The sequence below is a fragment of the Camarhynchus parvulus genome, chromosome 18 (assembly GCF_901933205.1).
Source record: "Camarhynchus parvulus chromosome 18, STF_HiC, whole genome shotgun sequence".
NCBI lineage: Eukaryota > Metazoa > Chordata > Aves > Passeriformes > Thraupidae > Camarhynchus > Camarhynchus parvulus.
In genome coordinates, this window is record NC_044588.1 from 4,723,910 (window position 1) to 4,744,817 (window position 20,908).

General features: G+C 49.8%; 1 protein-coding gene across 1 annotated transcript in view; it reads right to left on the minus strand.

Moving 5' to 3' along the window:
* SLC39A11 (solute carrier family 39 member 11) overlaps window positions 1-20,908 on the minus strand; it is an 82,288-nt gene that overhangs the window by 26,309 nt on the left and 35,071 nt on the right. The window contains 2 exon segments of the mRNA XM_030962045.1: window positions 3,209-3,331; window positions 3,334-3,378. Coding sequence (XP_030817905.1) covers window positions 3,209-3,331; window positions 3,334-3,378 — 168 coding nt within the window.

Genomic DNA, 20,908 nt, shown 5'->3' on the forward strand with positions numbered 1-20,908 from the left:
CATCCGCTCAGCGCAGACATTTTCATGTTTGGGTTTCTTTGTTTTGGTGGGGTTTTTTTGGTGTGTTTTTTTTTTGTTTTGGGTTTTTTTGGATTTTTTGTTTTGGGTTTGTTTGGTTTGGTTTGGTTTTTGTTGTTTCTTTTTTTTTTTTTTTTTTTTTGGTTTGTTTGGTTGGTTGGTTCGTTTGGGGTTTGTTTGGTGTTTTTTGGGGTCTTTTGGGTTTTTTTGGGGTTTTTTTTTGGTTTTTTGGGTGGTTTTTTGGTTGTTTTTTGTTTATTGGGTTTTTTTGTTGTTGTTTTTTGGGTTTTTTTTGGTTTGGTTTGGTTTGGTTTTTGTTGGTTTTGGTTGGTTGGTTGGTCGGTTTGTTTGGTTGGGGTTTTTTGGGGTTTTTTGGGGTTTTTCTTTGGTTTTTGGGGGTTTTTTTTGGGTTTTTTTTTGTTGTTTTTTGTTTATTTCGGTTTTTTGTTGTTGTGGTGGTTTTCTTTGTTGTTGTTTTTTGGGGTTTTTTTTGTTTGTTTTGGTTTGTTTTGGTTTGTTGTTTTTGGTTGGTTGGTTGGTTGGTTTGTTTGGGGTTTTTTTTGGGTTTTTTTGTTTTGTTTTTTTAGGGGTTTTTTGGGGTTTTTTTGTTTGTTTTTTGTTTATTGGGGTTTTTTGTTGTTGTTGTGGGTTTGTTGTTGTTTTTTTGTGGGTTTTTTGTTTTGGTTTGGTTTGGTTTGGTTTTTGTTGTTTTTGTTTGTTTGTTTGGTTGGTTGGTTTGTTTGGGGTTTTTGGGGTTTTTTTGTTCTTTTGGGTTATTTTGGGGTTTTTTTTGGTTTTTGGGGGTTTTTTTGGGTTTTTTTTGTTTTTTGTTTATTGGGGTTTTTTGTTCTTGTTGTTGTGGTTTTTTTGTTGTTGTTTTTTGGGGTGTTTTTGTTTTGGTTTGGTTTGGTTTTTGTTGTTTTTGTTTGGTTGGTTGGTTGGTTGGTTGGTTGGTTGGTTGGTTGGTTGGTTTGTTTGGGGTTTTTTGGGGTTTTTTTTTTGGTCTTTTGGGTTTTTTTTTTCTTTTCTGTTTTTTTTTTTTGTTTTATTTTTGGGGTTTTTTTTTTTTTTTTTTTTTTTTTTTTTTTTTTTTTTTTTTTTGTGTTGGGGTTTTTTTTGTTTGTTTGTTTTCTGGGTTTTTTTTGTTTTGTTTTTTGGAGTGTTTGGCTCATTTAAAGCTCCATCCTCACCTTTCCTCGCCAGGCCCCTTCCTCTCCCAGCAACACCTGGAGCTGAAACTACAGCACCCAAATTATCCCTCTGGAATTAATTAATAAAAAAATTTAAAAAAAAAAGAAAAAGAGAAAGAGGCATGAGGAGCATGAGAAGGAGGAGGAGGAGGAGGAAGAACTGTTTTGCTGCTGCTGACAAACTGGAGCAGGTTCATGCCCGGGAACAGCTCGTGCTGCTGATGCAAGAAGAGCAGCAAATCATTAACTCCCAGCTCCTGACCAGGATAAGGCAGCCCCAGGGGCACCCAAAGGGGCTGGAAGAGGCAATGCCCAGCCCAGGAGCAGCAGGAAGGGCTGGAGCAGGAAAAAACCAGGAGATCTGAGTGTGTTCCCTGGGGTTCTGGCACAGCCAGGAGCGGGGATTACACACAGGACGCCCCTGGGGGATGCAGGATGGATAAAGCCACCCTCAAAGTCACCAGGCACAAAATGACACGAGAGGGACCAAGGGAGCCCCGGGCCCAGCAGCTCCACACTGCCAACACCCAAGGAAACACGGATTCCCAAAACCTGCATGGGTTCTCCCCAGATTTACAGCTCCAGAAGCTTTTCCTGCAGCCAGCCAGCCTGAGGCAGGCCCGGAGCGGGGAAGGGAGGAAGGGAAGGAGAGGAGGAGGAGCAGGGGGAAGGAACCAGGAGAAAAGCCTGGAAAAGGCTGCCCTGTGTTACTTCCAACATCCCCATGAATTGCAGAGCAGCTGAAGATCCCAAACTGATCTGCTCTGTGAGTCCCACACAGCCCAGCCTGGCAGGACTCAGCCCTCCAGGACCTGCAGCTCCAGGATTTCCCACCCATTGTCCAAATCCACCCTTGCCTGGGGAAATGAACCCCAAAAGCAGATTCTCCTGCAGAAACTGAGAGAGGGTAAAAGGCAGCAGGGTTTGTCACTTTTCCCAATCCCCCTGTGCCTCAGGAAATAAAGAATCTCTGCAGATTCTCCTGCAGAGCCTGATCACACACAGAGAGAGGCTAAAAGGGAGCAGGGTTTGTCACCTTCCCAATCCATCCTTGCTTCAGGAAATAAACCCCAACTGCAGAGACTGATCACAGACAGAGAGGCTAAAGAGAGCAGGGTTTGTCACCTTTCCCCATCCACCTGTGCCTCAGGAAATAAACCCCAAAAGCAGGTTCTCCTGCAGAAACTGAGAGGCTAAAAGGGAGCAGGGTTTGTCATCCACCTGTGCCTCAGGAAATAAAGAATCTCTGCAGATTCTCCTGCAGAGCCTGATCACACAGACAGAGGCTAAAAGGGAGCAGGGTTTGCAGGATTTGCAGGGTTTGCAGGGTTTGCAGGGTTTGTAGGGTTTGCAGGGTTTGCAGGGTTTGCAGGGTTTGCAGGATTTGCAGGGTTTGTAGGGTTTGCAGGGTTTGTAGGGTTTGCAGGGTTTGCAGGGTTTGCAGGGTTTGCAGGGTATGCAGGGTTTGCAGGATTTGCAGGGTTTTTAGGGTTTGTAGGATTTGCAGGTTTGCAGGGTTTGCAGTTTGTATAGGTTTGCAGGTTTGCAGGGTTTGCAGGGTTTGCAGGGTTTGCAGGGTTTGCAGGGTTTTTAGGGTTTGTAGGGTTTGCAGGGTTTGCAGGGTTTGCAGGGTTTTTAGGGTTTGCAGGGTTTGCGGGGTTTGCAGGGTTTGCAGGGTGAGTTTTTGAGGGTGAGTATTAGGTTATTGAGGTGGGGTATGAGTTTCAGGGTTTGCAGGATTTGCAGGGTTTGCAGGGTTTGCAGGGTTTGCCACCTCTCCCCACCCACGCGGGGAGCTCCAGCTCCCACCCACGCTGGGCTGGCACCAGGCAGGCTGCAGCTGCTCCAGGCTCCCCCCAGCCCCCTCCCCACGAGTTCCCGCTGCTGCCAAGGCCTCACGTGGCTCAGCCCCACCAAATGTGGCCCAGAAATGCCGGCCAAAGGCGCCCACTCAGCCCGTGCCATCTGCCGGGGGGGGATCTGAGCAGGGATGGGCTCACCTGGGATGTTGTGGATGGTGATAGCCAGGATCATCAGCAAAATCCTCCTCCAGCTGCTGCTCCTGGCCAGGGGGGCTCCGTCCTGGGGTGCTGGGAATGCTGGGGGGCTCTCGGGCAGGGGGACCCCGCTCCTCTCCTCCTCTGGTAGGGCTCCCCGTTCTCAGCCTTGTCTGGGGACAGAGAACACCGGGGTCAGCCAAGGTGGGGACAGAAATCACTGGGGTCAGCCAAGGTGGGGACAGAAAATACCAGGGTCATTTAAGGAGGGGACAGAGAACATTGGGGTCAGCCAAGGTGGGCACAGGAAATAACAGGGTCAGGCAAAGAAGGGATAAAAAACACTGGGGTCAGCCAAAGTGGGGACAGAAAATATCAGGGTCAGCCAAAGTGGGGACAGAAATCACTGGGGTCAGCCAAGGAGGGGACAGATTGGGGTCGCCATAGCGCCAGAAATATCAGGGTCATTTAAGGAGGGGAAGAGAGCAAAGAAAAGGTGGGCACAGGAAATCAGAGCAGGAAGGGATACACTGCGGTCAGCCAAAGTGGGGCTCAGAAGAACCAGGATCATCCAAAGTGGGGACAGCCTGGCCTCCTCCGCCAAGGGGACAGTTGGGCGATCTGCCCCTGGTCCCAAAGGACGAAGCAAAGCCAGAAACCAATCAGGGCGGGGGCCAGAGCTCTGGGCCCTGATTCAGGAGGATGAGGAACTGAAGGATCTCATAAAGCAAGAGCTAAAGGTGTTCTCACAAAACAAGAGCTGAAGGTGTTCTCACAAAACAAGGAACTGGAAGTGTTCTCACAAAACAAGAGCTGAAGGTGTTCTCACAAAACAAGGAACTGGAAGTGTTCTCACAAAGCCAGAACTGGAGGTGTTCCCACAAAGCAAGAACTGGAAGTGTTCTCACAAAGCAAGAACTGAAGGGGTTCCCACAAAGCCAGAACTGGAGGTGTTCCCACAGAGCAAGAACTGGAGGTGTTCTCACAGAACCATCCAGCTGGGAAAAGAACCATCCTCCTTGGAAAAGCCCTCCAGGATCATCGAGTCCAACCTGTGACCGATCCCCACCTTGTCCCCAGAGCACTGAGAGGTTCCTTGGCCACCTCCAGGGGTGGTGACACCTCCCTGAGCAGCCCCTTCCAACACCTGCCCACCTTTCCCACCAGGAAATTCCAACCTGAGCCTCCCCAGGCACAGCTGAGGCCACAGCCCCTGGATTTTGGGGGATTTTGGGGGAATTTTGGGGATTTTTTGGGGGAATTTTGGGGATTTTGGGGGAATTTTGGGGGAAATTTTGGGGGGGGATTTTTAGGGGGGATTTTGGGGGGGATTTTTGGGGAACTGTTGAGGATTTTTGGGGGATTTTATTGGGGAATTTTGGGGGGAATTTTTCAGGGATTTTGGGGGGGAATTTTTGAGGATTTTGGGGGGATTTTTTGGGGGATTTTGGGGGGGGGAATTTTGGGGGAATTTTAGGGGGTTCTGGGGGATTTTGGGTGGAATTTTGAGGGGGGGGTTTGGGAGGATTTTTGAGGGATTTTGGGGGAATTTTGGGGGATTTTTGGTGCCACAAAGCAGGCGAGAGCCACACCTCCCCCCGGGCAGCAGCAGGTGCATTCCCTGGTGTCACAGGTGACAGCAGCATCCCTGGCTGGCCCCAGCACAGAGCCGCTGCCAGCATCACTCTGCAAACACAGCAAGATGCTGCTGCTGCTGCCCAGGCAAATATTGTCCTTGTCACGGCCACGCAGAGCTGGCTGTCCCCAAAGGCCACCCCCGCGCTGTGACGTTTGGGGGCAGAGCCTCAGCTCCGCTCCAGCCCGTGGGGACGAGGATAAATCTTGAGTTTGAAGCATGACAAGGACAAACAGACGCCAGCCTGGCCAAGGCACTGTGGGAATGCTGGCAGCCCTGGCACAGGGGCAGCCAAGGCGGTGCCACCTCGGGATGCGATCCCTGCTCCTGGCACGGCTCTGGGGGCATTGGCTTGCCTGGCACATGTGAGAAACGCCTATTTTGTGATTGGCTTTTGGCAAATATTCAAATGAATGTTGTATGTGTTGCCTTAGAATGTGATGCTGTGTTAAGTGGTGTGGTAAATATAGCTTTAGGTTATAACAAAATGTTAAAATAGAAACGATGCTATGTAGGATGCTTTTTTTAAAGAAAGGACTCGCACTGAGACAGCAGCCACAGGACACCTGAACCTTTCAGAGAAAGAGAATTTATTGCTCCCTTATCAGAAGAAATGAACTTCTTCCTGTGTCCTCAGCCCTGAAGATTTAGGATTAAGATTTAGGATTAAGAGGAAGAAGCTGACACTGACCAGACCGAATCCTGTGTTTGGATGGAATTTATGCATCATGTATGAAGTGTATGAATATGCAACAGGCTGTTGTTTTTAAGGGTTAATCCTCTGTTAACGTGGGGCCTTTTTCGGGCTTGTGCTGCCCAGAAAAAAGGTACCTGGACTGCCCATAACTCTTTGTCTTTATTGTCTCATATTGTCCTCATTCAAGTTGTCCAAATTATTATTACTCTAATTGTATTACTAGTTTTATAACCATTTCATTACTATGAAACTTTTAAAACTTTAAAAACAAGTGATGGGCGTTTTTCACAGCACACGTCCCCTGTCCCCACAAACGGCTCATCCCGAGCTGGCCCTGCCCAGGCTGAGCCACAGGACAGGGTTGTGGGGTCACCACACCACAGGACAGGGTTGTGGGGTCACCACAGGACAGGGTTGTGGGGTCACCACAGGACAGGGTTGTGGGGTCACCACAGGACAGGGTTGTGGGGTCACCACATCACAGGACAGGGTTGTGGGGTCACCACAGGACAGGGTTGTGGGGTCACCACACCACAGGACAGGGTTGTGGGGTCAGCAGGGTCACCACAGGACAGGGTTGTGGGGTCACCACAGCACAGGGTTATGGGGTCACCACACCACAGGACAGGGTTGTGGGGTCACCACAGCCCTGTGGGGCCGCAGGCTGGAGCGGGGATGCAGTGAGAGGAATGGCAGATTTGTCTTTGCAAACACAGGTAAAAGCAGCACTGGGAGATAAAAGGACCAATGGGAAGGATTCCGCTGATTGATGGATGGAGCAAAGGTGTTTGATTTTATAAATAAACTTTAGGTTTGCCGGTAAATGAAATTGGGCATTGAAACAGCAGGAATGCCCCTCGGGCACCAAAGGGTTTCCAGGGAGGGGTAAAGGGATTCTGGGCAGGCAAGAGGCTCCCTACAAGTGACCAAACCCCAGAAAGCTCCAAGTGTTCCACAAATCACCACAAAGGGCAGATTTTCACAGAATCATGGAATTCTGGAATGGCTTGGGGGAAAGGGACCTCAAAGCTCAGCCAGTGTCACCCCTGCCATGGGGACAGGATGAGCAGCTCAGCTCTTGCTCTCCACAATTCCTCTCATTCTCTCCTCCTGCCATTCCCACTACCCAAAGTCACCTGCTGCTCCTTTCATCCCAAAAGGACACGGTGCCTTCAGCTGGAAAACTCTCCTTGCACATTAATTAAAATTATTTAAAAATAAATTCATAAAAGCATTAAATCCCAGAGGTTTAAGTAGAGATGGAAGTGCCCAATGGAGCAGTGCCCATAATTATGGATGGATTTGGGTGGGAAGGGACCTCAAACCCATCCAGGGCCACAGGGACACCTCCCACTGTCCCAGGCTGCTCCAGCCTGGCCTTGGACAATTCCAGGGACCCAGGGACAGCCACAGCTGCTCTGGGAATTCTTTTCCAGGGCCTGTCCACCCTCCCAGGCAGGAATTCCTTCCCAACATCCCATGTAATCCTCCTCCCTTTCAGTTTGAAGCCAACCAGCAAAAACAAAAGCCCAGCCCAGCTCTGTCACTTCACTGCCACGCCTCAGGTGCTCAGTTCTATCAGATACCCCTTAAATGATTATTTTATATTTTACATATTATTTCTAATTAGTCTGCTTGGTCCTATTGGGGGAAAAATATTTTAAAAAATTCCCTTTTCCAAGGAGATCTGAACCCCACCAAGTCCAGTAGTGACAAAGGATGGGGGGCATGCCACGGGGGTGAGAAAAACAGGGAAAACTTGTGGGAATGGAAAAGAATTGGTGCAGCTTTTGCAGGGGAATTGCTGAGGAGGGGCAGTTTGAACAGAAAATCACCTCTCCTACAAAGGACCCCTGGATTAGCCAGGGATAAAGGCAGCAACACCAAAAGCAGGGAGACAACCCCGGCATCGTGTTCAGTGTCACACAGAGCCGGCTCAAGGGACGGGCTCGACTTCCGAGCGCTGCTGGAACAGGAGAGGATAAAAAGGAAAGGATAATTACAGAGCAGCGATGGCACCGCTGCCAGCTCGGGACAGGCAGGAGCATTCCCAGCTGGAAACGCGGGGCTGGGGGAACAAAACAGTCATTAGGGATAAGCACGGGCTTGGCTGGCGATCAGGAAAGCCTCAATGGCAAATTGGAGTGGAGATAAGAGCAGAACAAGGGCCGGGCTGTGAAGAAGAGCTGACACCACAGACAGGCTGCTCCCGCAGCCGTGCCAAGGCAATTAGGTGGCAAATAACTCCCCGCGCCACAGACATTATTTTAAATCTTGTTCACAAAAAGTCCTTTAGATATTCCACTCGATTTGTCATTATTGAATTTCTCAGTAAAGCTGCGGGGCAAAGATTCTGCCAAAAGTTTAATTACATGTGTGCAGCCTGCTGCATTTTTCATATCCTCTGCAGCCAGCGCTGGAGAAAAGATAAATGGCTTTGAGCGCGGCTTAAACTGCCGCTGAAGTGAAAAAAAACAACGACTGCCTCCTTATCAGCATGTGAAATGGCTTTTTATTTTTGATTATTCCTTAATGAAAACTGTTTGCATTAGCCCTGAGCTCAGCTTTGGTGCACAAACACACCGGGGCTCTGTTGACTCTGAGCTCCTGCGCCGCCTCAGCTCCCAAACCCACACCCACGGAGCTCTCCTGTTCTCCACACCTGGCTCCAGAGCCCTTCTCCTCTCCCACTTAGGCCTGGCTTTAACCTCTCCTAAGCCCCGGAGTTCAGAGTGCTCCGGGCTGCGGGGCTGGCACGCAGCTTAAGCCCACGATCTTACCCACGATTCCAATACGACCAATTAATAGTTAATAATACACCAGCGACGGTGTTCTCAGGGGTTTTCAGGTGAGGGAAGAGACGAGAACGTTGACTCCACGTTCAGGAGGCTTGGTTTATTATTTTATGATATACATTACATTAAAACTGTACTAAAAAGAATAGAAGGAAAAGCTTCATCTCAGAAGGCTAAGCTAAGAATAGAAAAGAAAGAATGATCACAAAGGCAGCTGCCCCAGACTCTCTGTCCGAGCCAGCTGGGCTGTGATTGGCCATTAATTAGAAACAACCACATGAGACCAATCACAGATGGACCCGCCGCATCCCACAGCAGCAGATAACCATTGGTTACATTTTGTTCCTGAGGCCTCTCAGCTTCTCAGGAGGAAAAAAATCCCAAGAAAAGGATTTTCATAAAAAGATGTCCAAGACACCTGCCTTTTGTTATCATTCTTGCTATTCTATTCTTACCTTCTATTCTTTTAGTGTAGCTTTAATGCAATATGTAGATCATAAAATAATAAATCAAGCCTCCTGAACATGGAGTCAGCGTTCTCGTCTTCCCTCACCTGAAAACCCCTGAAAACGCCGTCACACCATTCCACTTCTGACTGCCACAAGTACTCCAAGGCTCTCTTCTCACCACCGGCCTCCTCCTGTCCACCGTCATAAAATTCCCCCCAATCACGCTACATGCAGCCCCTCTGAGGGGGTTTAGGACCAGTTTTAGTCCTGGCTTAGCTGCAAAGCCCCTGCAGACAGCCCAAGAAGGGCAGGTCCCCTCTGGCACAGGCTCCTTCTCCAGGCAGCAGCCCAACATCTCCTCTCTCCATGCTGAACAAACTCACCGAGGACAATCTGGAGCTTCCCTCGGATGGAGGTGCTGGAAGGAAAACCATCCCCAGCTCCTCCACCTTTCCCCCAGCCATTTCCTCATCCAAGCCCTCTGGAGAGATCTCCAAGCTCGGGGGACTCCAGGAATTCTCCTCCAGCTGAACTTCCAAGGGCTGAGCTGGTTCAGATTTGTCAGCTCCCCTCTCTCAGGTGTGGGAGAAGGGCAGGAGAAGCAACGCCAAGCACGGATGCACCACAAACTTATTAAAATCCCTAATTAACAGCTGCTCCCTGGCTGACTGTGGGAATTATTTTGTTGTTGATGAATATGGGAAAGGCAGAAAAGCCTCAAATGTTCTTTCGTGGAGTAATTCCAACTCCGCCAGGAAGCTCAGGGAACACCTGGAGGGAGCAGCAGAGCAGCAAAAAAAGCTGCTCCAGATTGCTCTCCACAACGCCCCTCATTCCCTGCAGCTGGAATTCCGGGTTATTGCTGTGCCAGGAAAAGCAGGAGGGTGGAACAGCTTGGACTGACCCTTGTCTGGGCATGGGGAAGGGGAGAAGGAACAATTTCCCAAAGAAAATGCCAACAACAGGAGCTGGCATCCCCTCCCCAGGAACACAAAGGAGAGGCAGTGAAATCCTCCCCCTTAACGGCTGAGATAAATCAAGGATTCCAGCCCTGCTTTCCCGCAGCTTTTCCTGGTATAAAGCCTTTTCCCAAGGATTCCAGCCCTGCTTTCCCGCAGCTTTTCCTGGTTTAAAGGCATTTCCCAAGGATTCCAGCCCTGCTTTCCCGCAGCTTTTCCTGGTATAAAGCCTTTTCCCAAGGATTCCAGCCCTGCTTTCCCGCAGCTTTTCCTGGTATAAAGCCTTTTCCCAAGGATTCCAGCCCTGCTTTCCCGCAGCTTTTCCTGGTTTAAAGGCATTTTTCAATTATTCCACTCCTGTTTCCCCCCGGTTTTCCCTGGTTTAAAGGCTTTTTCCAAGGATTCCAGCCCTGCTTTTCCTGGTTTAAAGGATTTTCCCAATGATTCCAGCCATGTTTTCCTTCAGTTTTCCCTGTTTTAAAGGGTTTTTCCAAGAATTACACCTTGTGTTCCTTCAGCATTTTCTGGTTTTTAAAGCCTTTTTCCAAGGATTCCAGCCCCGCTTTCCCTCAGTTTTCCATGGTTTAAATGCTCTTTTCAATGATTCCACCCTTGTCATCATTTTTCCCTGGTTTAAAGGCTTTTTCCCAAGGAGTCCACCCTTGTCTTCCCTCAGCTTTTCCTGTTTTTTAAAGGCCTTTCCCAAGGATTCTAGCCCTGCTTTCCCTCAGCTTTTCCTGATTTAAAACCTTTTCCCAAGGATTCCAGCCACATCCTCCCTCAGCTTTTCCTGTTTTTTAAAGGCCTTTTTCCAAGGATTCCAGCCCTGCTTTCCCTCAGTTTTCCCTGGTTTAAAAGCTTTTTTCAATTATTCCACCCTTGTCTTCCCTCAGTTTTCCATTTTAAGTGCTTTTCCCAAGGATTCCAGCCCTGCTTTCCCTATTTTTAAAGGCTTTTTTTCTAGAATTCCAGCCATGTCTTCCTGCAGCTTTTCCTGGTTTTTAAAGCCCTTTTGCAAGGATTCCACCCCTGCTTTCGCACAGCTTTCCCTGTTTTTTAAAGCCTTTTTCCAAGGATTCCACCCCTGCTTTCCCTCAGCTTTCCCTGTTTTTTAAAGCCTTTTTCCAAGGATTCCATCCCTGCTTTCCCTCAGCTTTCCCTGTTTTTTAAAGACTTTTTCCAAGGATTCCAGCCATGGCTTCTCCTGTTTTAAATGCTCTTCCCACGGACTCCACCCTTGTTTTCCCTCAACTTTCCCTGTTTTTTAAAGGCTTTTTCCAGGAATTCCACCTGTGCCTTCCATCAGATTTCCCTGTTTTTAAAGGTTTTTTTTTCCCCAAGGATTACTGGCAGCCACGTCCCTGTTTTTAAAGGCTTTTCCCAAGGGATTCTGGCAGCTCCTGGGGCCGAAGCCATCAGTGCCACTGCTCTCCAAGTGCCCCTCAGCAGCCAAACCCATCCCCTGCTGCCTCCTCCTCCTCCAAACCTCCCCATCCTTGTTTTCCCCATCCCTTTCCCACTGCAGGAGGAATTCCAGGGAGCACAGAAGGGCCTGGAAAGGCGAGGAGCAGATGGGTGTTAGGGAGCATCTGCTGCCACGCAGGAAACGCTGCCGCTCTTATCTGCCACCTCCAGATAGAGGTTTTAATTAGCGCCAGTAATTAGGAAACAGCGTGTCTTGCAGGTACAGGGAGAGCTGCATCCCACGGGCTCCCAGGCAGGTGCAATCCTGGGAATTCCACACCTCTGGCAGGTGGGATCCCACCGGAGCTACAAACTAAACGCAGGGAAAAGCTGGGAACGAGCCCCCAAAGCTGGGCAAACCCAATCCTCGGGAAGGCTGCACTCAGACAACAAAAATGCTGCAAAAGAGGCTCCGTGGAGCTGCCCAACTATGGTCAAAATAAGGATTTCTTTTTAAAAATAGCTTTTATTTACTGCTAGGAAGGCTCAGGGTGCTTGAGCAGAGAGCACGGGCTTCCCATGCTCCAGAGCCCTGGCATTCAGTGGGAATGGGACAGCCAGGACCCCCCTGTGCAGGGGGTGACTGCAGCCCCAACACGGAAAAATCTCATTTTCCAGCATTTTTGGCAGATCAAAGGGGTGCCTGCCTGTGCTGAGGCTTTTAGAGGAACATAAACAGAGAGTCAGGGTTTGCTTGGGGCAGCACAGGAGCTCCAGAAAAGGCTGCTCCCGTCAGCAGCACCGACTCCCCCTTGTTCCCATGGATCGTTCTGGGGTCTGGCTGGAGCCTGCAGGGGGCTGGAGAACCAGCACCGGCCCCAAAAGCTCCCTCCTGCACCAAACTGGGCTGCCAGCCACCAAACACAGGGAGTTCAACACCCAAATTCCTCCTGAACGGCACTTGGAGCAAATCCCACCACAAAAAAATCACTCAGAGCTCAACAGCCAAATCCCACCCCAAACATCACCCACAGTTTGACCCCCAAATCCCATCCCAAACATCACTGAGAGCCCAACACTCAAATTCCTCCTGAATGTCACTTGGAGGGCAATATCCAAATCCCACCACAAAAAAATCACTCAGAGTTTGACCCCCAAATTCCTCCTCAAACATCAACCAAAGGTCAACACCTAAATCCCTTCTCAAACATCAACCCGAGCCCAACACCCAAAATTCCTCCTCAAACATCACTCAGAGTTTGACCCCCAAATTCCACCCCAAACATCACCCAAAGCACAACACTCAAATTCCTCCTGAATGTCACTTGGGGCACAACACCCAAATCCCACCACAAAAAATCACTCAGAGTTTGACCCCCAAACCCCTTCTCAAACCTCAACCAGAGTTCAACACCCAAATTCCTCCTCAAAACATCACTCAGAGTTTGACCCCCAAATCCAAAGCCAGGGTCCTTCACTGGGAACAGCCCTGGTGGAATTGTCACTTATTATAAAAATAAAAGTAAAATAAAAATAAAAGTGAAAACAACAGGAAAAAAATAAAACAACAGGGAAAAAAAACCAGGGAAAAAAAACCAGGAAAAATAAACAGGAAAAATAAAAATAAAGGAAAAATCAAAACAAAAATCCAAATTAAAAAAATCCAAACAAAAGCAGGGGTGACACAGCACGTGGTGCCAACACGTGGCCCAGCCGAGGTGCTGCTGGCAGCACACAGAGCTAATTCCCAGAGCCTCCCTGACCTCACAGCTCCCTGTCTGAGGATTAATTCCTGGCCCAGGAGCAGCAGCAGCACGCTCAGTGTCATTACATGCACCAGGTCCTTTGAGCAAACGAACTGCTGCTCCCTCCCCAGAGCTCCTGAAAGAGCTCCCAGCAGATGAAGGGCTTGGCTGAATCATCTGAGGCAGAGATTTTACACATCCCAGTTAATTTAATCAGTTCATTTCCTGAGCCACGCTCACGTCTCCCAGCCTTGGCAGGGAGCAGCTTCTGATGGGAGAGGGATCAGACACACAGAGTCTCTGAGGGAAGGCAGGAAAAAGCACTCCAAAGCACTTGAAAAGGAAAGTGGGATTTATCAGGAGCTGCTGAGGAACCAGGCAGCACCAGGCTGGGATGGTAAGGCTGGAGCTGGGGTGGGTGCTGCTGCCCCTGAGCAGCCCCAGAGCCTTCTCCTGCCATTCCCAAATGTCCCTGCCATCCCCAAACGCTCCTGCCATTCCCAAACGTTCCTGCCATCCCCAAACGCTCCTGCCCTTCCCAAACACTCCTGCCATTCCCAAACGCTCCTGCCATCCCCAAACGCTCCTGCCATCCCCAAACGCTCCTGCCCTTCCCAAACACTCCTGCAACTCCCAAATGCTCCTGCCATCCCCAAACGTTCCTGCCCTTCCCAAATGTTCCTGCCCTTCCCAAACGCTCCTGCCCTTCCCAAACGCTCCTGCCACTCCCAAACTCTCCTGCCCTTCCCAAATGTTCCTGCCATTCCCAAACGCTCCTGCCATCCCCAAATATTCCTGCCATCCCCAAATATTCCTGCCATTCCCAAACGTTCCTGCCATCCCCAAATATTCCTGCCCTTCCCAAACGCTCCTGCCCTTCCCAAACGCTCCTGCCATCCCCAAACGCTCCTGCCATTCCCAAACGCTCCTGCCATCCCCAAATATTCCTGCCATCCCCAAATATTCCTGCCCTTCCCAAATGTTCCTGCCCTTCCCAAACGCTCCTGCCCTTCCCAAATGTTCCTGCCCTTCCCAAACGCTCCTGCCATCCCCAAACGCTCCTGCCCTTCCCAAACGCTCCTGTCCTTCCCAAATGTTCCTGCCCTTCCCAAACGCTCCTGCCCTTCCCAAACGCTCCTGCCCTTCCCCAACGTTCCTGCCCCTCCCAAATGTTCCTGCCACCACCCCAGCACCCCCAGGAACACCTGCACCCCCTCCAGCTGTGCCCCCTGCCCAGCATTTCCCTCCATTCATGGATTCAATCCATTTATTGCCACGTTATTCCCAGCTCACCTCCCCCATGCCCTTCCCTCCTGCCTGTCCTTTGCAATGGGAGCTGAAGCCTGGAAATCCAGGGAGCAGCAACTGGGGCTGGCACGGGCTCCAGCAGCACAAACACAGCCACACTGCCCAGATGCTGGGGTCCCAGAACAGAAATGGGGTTATTCCCACTTGGATTTCACCATTTCCTTCCAAACCAGAGACAGGATGAGCAGCTCAGCTCTCGCTCTCCACAATTCCTCTCATTCTCTCCTCCTGCCATTCCCACTACCCAAAGTCACCTGCTGCTCCTTTCATCCCAAAAGGACACGGTGCCTTCACCTCCAAAACTCTCCTTGCACATTAATTAACTTTAAAAACAAAAATAAATTAATAAAAGCATTAAATCCCAGAGGTTTAAACAGAGATGGAAGTGCCCAGGGAGCAGTGCCCATAATTATGGAAGGATTTGGGTGGGAAGGGACCTCAAACCCATCCAGTGACACAGGGACACCTCCCACTGTCCCAGGCTGCTCCAGCCTGGCCCTGGACAATTCCAGGGACCCAGGGACAGCCACAGCTGCTCTGGGAATTCTTTTCCAGGGCCTGTCCATCCTCCCTTCCAATATCCCACCTAACCCTGCCCGCTGGCAGTTTAAAGCTCCTTCTCCCTGCACACCATTCCTGGAAGGAATTCCTCCAGTGCCAGGCTGCATTTGCTGCTCAGCAGCTCCCAGTGCCCGGGGATAAATCCACATCTGGATTTATCCAGGCACAGCTGGAGTTGCCATCCTCATCCCAATTTCCCAGTCTGGGGCTGGCACACAGCTGGGAAAAGGGGCCCCCCTCTCAGAGGTGGAGAAATAAAATAAGGAATCGATTTCTGAGGAAAATAAATAAAGTGCTCCTTTGTTCTCAGCCCTTGGACTCACAAAATCAATGGCAGCTCCCTCTGGAGGGACAAACAGATTGGATTTGAACCTGTTCTCCAGGAATAACCAGAGCACGAGGCTGCTGCCAGGAGCACAATCCATCATCCAGGCAGGTGGGACTGGGAGTGGGACACCCTGGTGGCTCCATAGCCCCCTGAAGGAACCACACACACCTGAAGGAACCACACACACCCCAAAAAGAACCACACAGCCCTAAAGGAACCACAGACACCCTGAAGAAACCACACACACACCCCAAAAAGAACCACACACAGCCCAAAAAGAACCACATACACCCCAAAAAGAACCACACACAGCCCAAAAAGAACCACACACAGCCCTAAAGGAACCACACACACACCCCAAAAAGAACCACACACACCCCAAAAAGAACCACATACACCCCAAAAAGAACCACACACAGCCCAAAAAGAACCACACACAGCCCTAAAGGAACCACACACCCCAAAAAGAACCACACACACCCCAAAAAGAACCACATACACCCCAAAAAGAACCACACACAGCCCTAAAGGAACCACACACACCCCAAAAGGAACCACACACCCCAAAAAGAAAGAACCACACACACCTGAAGGAACCACACACCCCTGAAGGAACCACACACACCCCCTTGATCCACAAGGGATCCCATTCCAGCAGAGCTGTGGGGTTTCTGCACACAAACTGCATTTCAAAGGGATTGTGGGGTGGGAGGAGACCAGGAGAGCCTGGAGAGGAGCCCGTGGTGGGATCCCAGCCCTGAGTCCCCACAGAGGGGCTGGATCCCAACACATCCCACAGGGACTGAGCAGGAGATTCCCCATCTCCCAGTGGGGAAACCTGCAGCAGGAAAACACCAGCAGGGAGGGAACTGGAACTGGGGAGAGCCCTGCTGGCTGGGCAGGAGCCGCTTCCCACAGCGTTTTATTCCAAGTGCAGCTCTCTCCAGCCCTGTGCAATGCTCCATGTTCCTATTTTAGGGATAAAAAGCAAAGCCAGGGCTGGGAGCGACGTGGCCAAAGGGAGGACTGGGGAAGACAAGGCTCAGGCTCAGGGCATGGGATTTTTCCTTCCATAAACTGTGATTTATGATCTGGGAGGAAGAGCTCTGAAATGAGAACTCCTGTCTCTGGCAGGAGCAGGGACAGGCTGTGGCTGCAGCCCAGAAATCCAGGGTGGCTCCAGGAGGGCCAGCAGGATTCACTCACAGCAAGGACAAACCACTTTCCAGGGCTTGGACACCACAGAGGGGACAAAACCGTGCCCAGCATCATCCTCACACTGATTCCAAATCCCAGCATCATCCTCACACCGATCCCAAATCCCAGCATCATCCTCACACCAACCCCAAATCCCAGCATCATCCTCACACTGATCCCAAATCCCAGCATCATCCTCACACTGATCCCAAATCCCAGGCACATCCTCACACCAACCCCAAATCCCAGCATCATCCTCACACTGATCCCAAAGAATCCCAGCATCATCCTCACACTGATCCCAAATCCCAGCATCATCCTCACACCGATCCCAAATCCCAGCATCATCCTCACACCAATGCTAAATCCCAAATCCCAGGCACATCCTCACACAAATCCCAAATCCCAGGCACAGACCTCACACTGATCCCAAATCCCAGCATCATCCTCACACTGATCCCAAAGAATCCCAGCATCATCCTCACACTGATCCCAAATCCCAGCATCATCCTCACACCAATCCCAAAGAATCCCAGCATCATCCTCACACTGATCCCAAAGAATCCCAGCATCATCCTCACACTGATTCCAAATCCCAAATCCCAGGCACAACCTCACACTGATCCCAAATCCCAGCATCATCCTCACACTGACCCCAAACCCCAGCATCATCCTCACACCAATCCCAAATCCCAGCATCATCCTCACACTGATTCCAAATCCCAAATCCCAGGCACATCCTCACATTGATCCCAAATCCCAAATAATCCCAGCATCATCCTCACACCAATCCCAAATCCCCCACAGCAGGGCTAGGGCAGCAAACACCAGCCCGAAACCCATTCCATAGAAACCACGGCTCTGAGCCGTGCCTGGGGTTGGCGGCAGAAGGAGCTGGGCTCTTTTCTCCTCCTCAGAACCCAAAGGAAAGGGATGTTCCTGAGCCCGAGGTGGGAATGCAGGGATGACCCAGCTGGAGCTGAGCAGGGTGGCAGCACACATGGAATAAAACCCTGCTCGTTCCGTTCGCCTGCGTGTTCCCATGAAGGATCGCTCCAAAACTGCCTTTCCATGGAAGAACCCTCCCAGGCTGCCCCCTGCACAGGGCACGTGCACGTGTCTGACAGCCCCACAACAGGAACACACCGGCAGGGAGCAGCAAATGGTGGAGATCCTGCAGGGATCTGGCACCCAGGGCACAGCCAGTACCCCTGAGCCACCTCAGTGCCAGGGAAAGCTGCTGAGATCCACCTAGAAAAGGATGGAACCATGGCATGGGCTGGAAGAGACCTTTAAGCTCATCAGTTCCACCCCACAGCCATGGGCAGGGGATTTTTCCCTTTCCCAGGTTGCTCCCAGCCCCATTTCAAACAAAACCAAAATAATCCTGCCCTCCCAAAAAAGAAAGCAGAGCTGCTGAGATCCACCTAGAAAAGGATGGAAAGCTGCTGAGATCCACCCGAGAAGGCATGGAACCATGGGATGGGCTGGAAGAGACCTTTAAGCTCATCAGTTCCACCCCACAGAAATGGGCAGGGGATTTTTCCCTATCCCAGATTGCTCCGAGCCCCATTTCAAACAAAACCAAAATAATCCCCCTGCCAAAAAAAGAAAGGAAAGCTGCTGAGATCCACCAAGAAAAGGATGGAAACCTGCTGAGATCCACCCGGGAAAGGATGGAATCATGGCATGGGTTGGAAGAGACCATTAAACTCATCAATTCCACCCCACAGAAATGGGCAGAGGATTTTTCCCTTTCCCAGGTTGTTCTGAGCCCCATTTCTAACAAAACCAAAATAATCCCCCCCAAAAAAGAAGGCAAAGCTGCTGAGATCCACCTGGGAAGGCATGGAATCATGGCATGGGTTGGAAGAGATTTTTAAGCTCATCAGTTCCACCCCACAGAAATGGGCAGAGGATTTTTCCCTTTCCCAGGTTGCTCTCAGCCCCATTTCAAACAAAACCAAAATAATCCCCCCTGCCAAAAAAAAGAAAGCAAAGCTGCTGAGATCCACCAAGAAAAGGATGGAAAGCTGTTGAGATCCACCTGAGAAGGGATGGAATCATGGCATGGGCTGGAGGAGACCTTTAAACTCATCCCATTCCACCCCACAGCCATGGGCAGGGGATTTTTCCCTTTCCCAGGTTGCTCCCAGCCCCATTTCTAACAAAACCAAAATAATCCTGCCCTCCCAAAAAAGAAAGCAGAGCTGCTGAGATCCACCTAGAAAAGGATGGAAAGCTGCTGAGATCCCCCTGGGAAAGGATGGAATCATGGCATGGGCTGGAAGAGATCTTTAAGCTCATCAGTTCCACCCCACAGCCATGAGCAGGGAAATTATCCCTTTTCCAGCCCCATTTCAAAAAAAATTTTAAAAAACCTCGAAATTGCCTCTTCCCAGGATGGGACTGCCCCCAATTCCCACCCTGGAGTGGGATTCTGGCTGGAAAAAGCCCCAGAACCATTTCCAGGATGGATCTGAAATCCCAGCACCTCCTGTGATCCCTTCCATTCTGGCTGGGAAAAGCCCCACAAGCATTTCCAGGATGGATTTAAAGTCCCAATATCTCCTGTAATCCCCTCCCTTCTAAGTGGGAAAAGCCCCAGAACCAGGATAAATTTGAAATCCCCCAGAACCATTTCCAGGATGGATTTAAAATCCTAGCACCTCCTGGGGAAAGCCCCAGCCAGATCCCCAGAACCATTTCCAGAGATAAATCCGATCCCCTCCATTCTGCTGAGAAAAACCCCACAACATTTCCAGGATAAATTTCTCCTGTAATCCCCTCCATTCTGGCTGGAAAAACCCCAGAACCAGGATACGAAATCCCAATTTCCTGTTGTTCCCTCTCTTTTGGCTGGAAAAGCCCAAAAACCTTTTTGGGGGTTCTCCTCCCCTTCCTCTCGAAATCCCCCAGAACCATTTCCAGGATAAATTTCTCCTGTAATCCCCTCCATTCTGGCTGGAAAAAGCCCCACAACATTTCCAGGATGGATTTAAAATCCCAGCACCTCCTGTAATCCCCTCCACTCTAAGTGGGAAAACCCCAGAACCAGGATAAATTTGAAATCCCCCAGATCCATTTCCAGGATAAATCCGAAATCCCAGCACCTCCTGTGATCCCCTCCATTCTGGCTGGAAAAACACCAGAACCAGGATAAATTTCAAATCCCCCACAACATTTCCAGGATAAATCCGAAATCCCAGCGCCTCCTGTGATCCCCTCGCAGCCCCTGGGAGCAGGGAAGGCACCATGGCCCAATCCCTGGTTCAAAGGGAAGCAACGACGCCCCTTGGCAGCCAAACAAATAAATAAGCCCCGTTTTAATTACACTTAATTGGCAATTCAGGGCGACTTTCAGGCAGCTCGCACCATCTGCCGCCACGCAGCCTTGGAAGGGAAGGAATCGCAGCTTTGCTGCCCCTCTGGGGTTGGGGTTTGATCGCTGAGCATCCCCCAGGAGGGTGAAATTGGGGCCGGGGCTGAGCCCCAGATGGGCAGGGTCTGCTCAGCTCTACGCCTTGCAGATAACACGGGTTCAGAGATAACGGGGCTTCGCTCGGAAGCAGCAGGGCGTGGAAAATCGAAATCGAAATCAATCGAAAGTAAAAATGAAAAATTGACAAAAAAAAAAAGCGAAGTAAAAAATAACAGGGAAAAAGTAACAGGGAAAAAGTAACAGGGAAAATGTAACAGGGAAAATGTAAAAGAAAATTAAAAGGGAAAAATAACAGGGAAAAATAACAGGGAAAATAACAGGGAAAAAAAAGAAAATTAAAAGGAAAAATAACGGGAAAAATAACAAGGAAAATTATAGGAAAAAGAACAGGAAAAATAAAAGAAAATTAAAAGGAAAAGCAACAGGAAAAATAACAGGAAAATTAAAAGGGAAAATAACAGGAAAACTAAAAGGGAAAATAACAGGGAAAATACCAGGAAAACTAAAAGGGAAAATAACAGGGAAAATAACAGGAAAAATTATAGGAAAAAGAACAGGAAAAAATAAAAGAAAATTAACAGGAAAAATAACAGGAAAAATAACAAAGGGAAAATTAAAACAAAAATCAAAATTTAAAAAAAAACCAAAACAAAAGCCCCCAACCCCACTGAATTAGAATGAAACCCCCCAGCCCCACTGGTTTAAAGAGCAATTATGCCCAAATCCATGAGCCCCACTGAATTAAAGAACAATTAGACTCTAAACCCCCCAACCCCACTGAATTAAAGAGTAATTATGGTGCAAACCCCCCAGCCCCAGTGATTTAAAGGGCAATTATGATGTAACCATGGCTTTTAGCTCACCAATCAATACTTGTATCTGGGAGAGCTTCCTGGTGGGAGGCGGGAGGAACTAAACCATTGATTTTTAGGGCAAAGGCATATTCCATCATCCTGTGCCATATCCCACATGCTGGGCCACTAAAGGGAGGCCTGGGCATGAACAACGCGCTCAGGACACCCAGAGCTGCCAGGGAAATAAAGGGGTGGAAGTGGAAACCAGATGGGAAGGAAAGCACAGCACAGATCACAGCAGAGCAACCACTCAGGGAGAGGAAACCTGCTCCTGCAGGACAGGAAAGGAATCCCAGATTCTGCAGGAGGGAAAAGGATCCCAGATCCT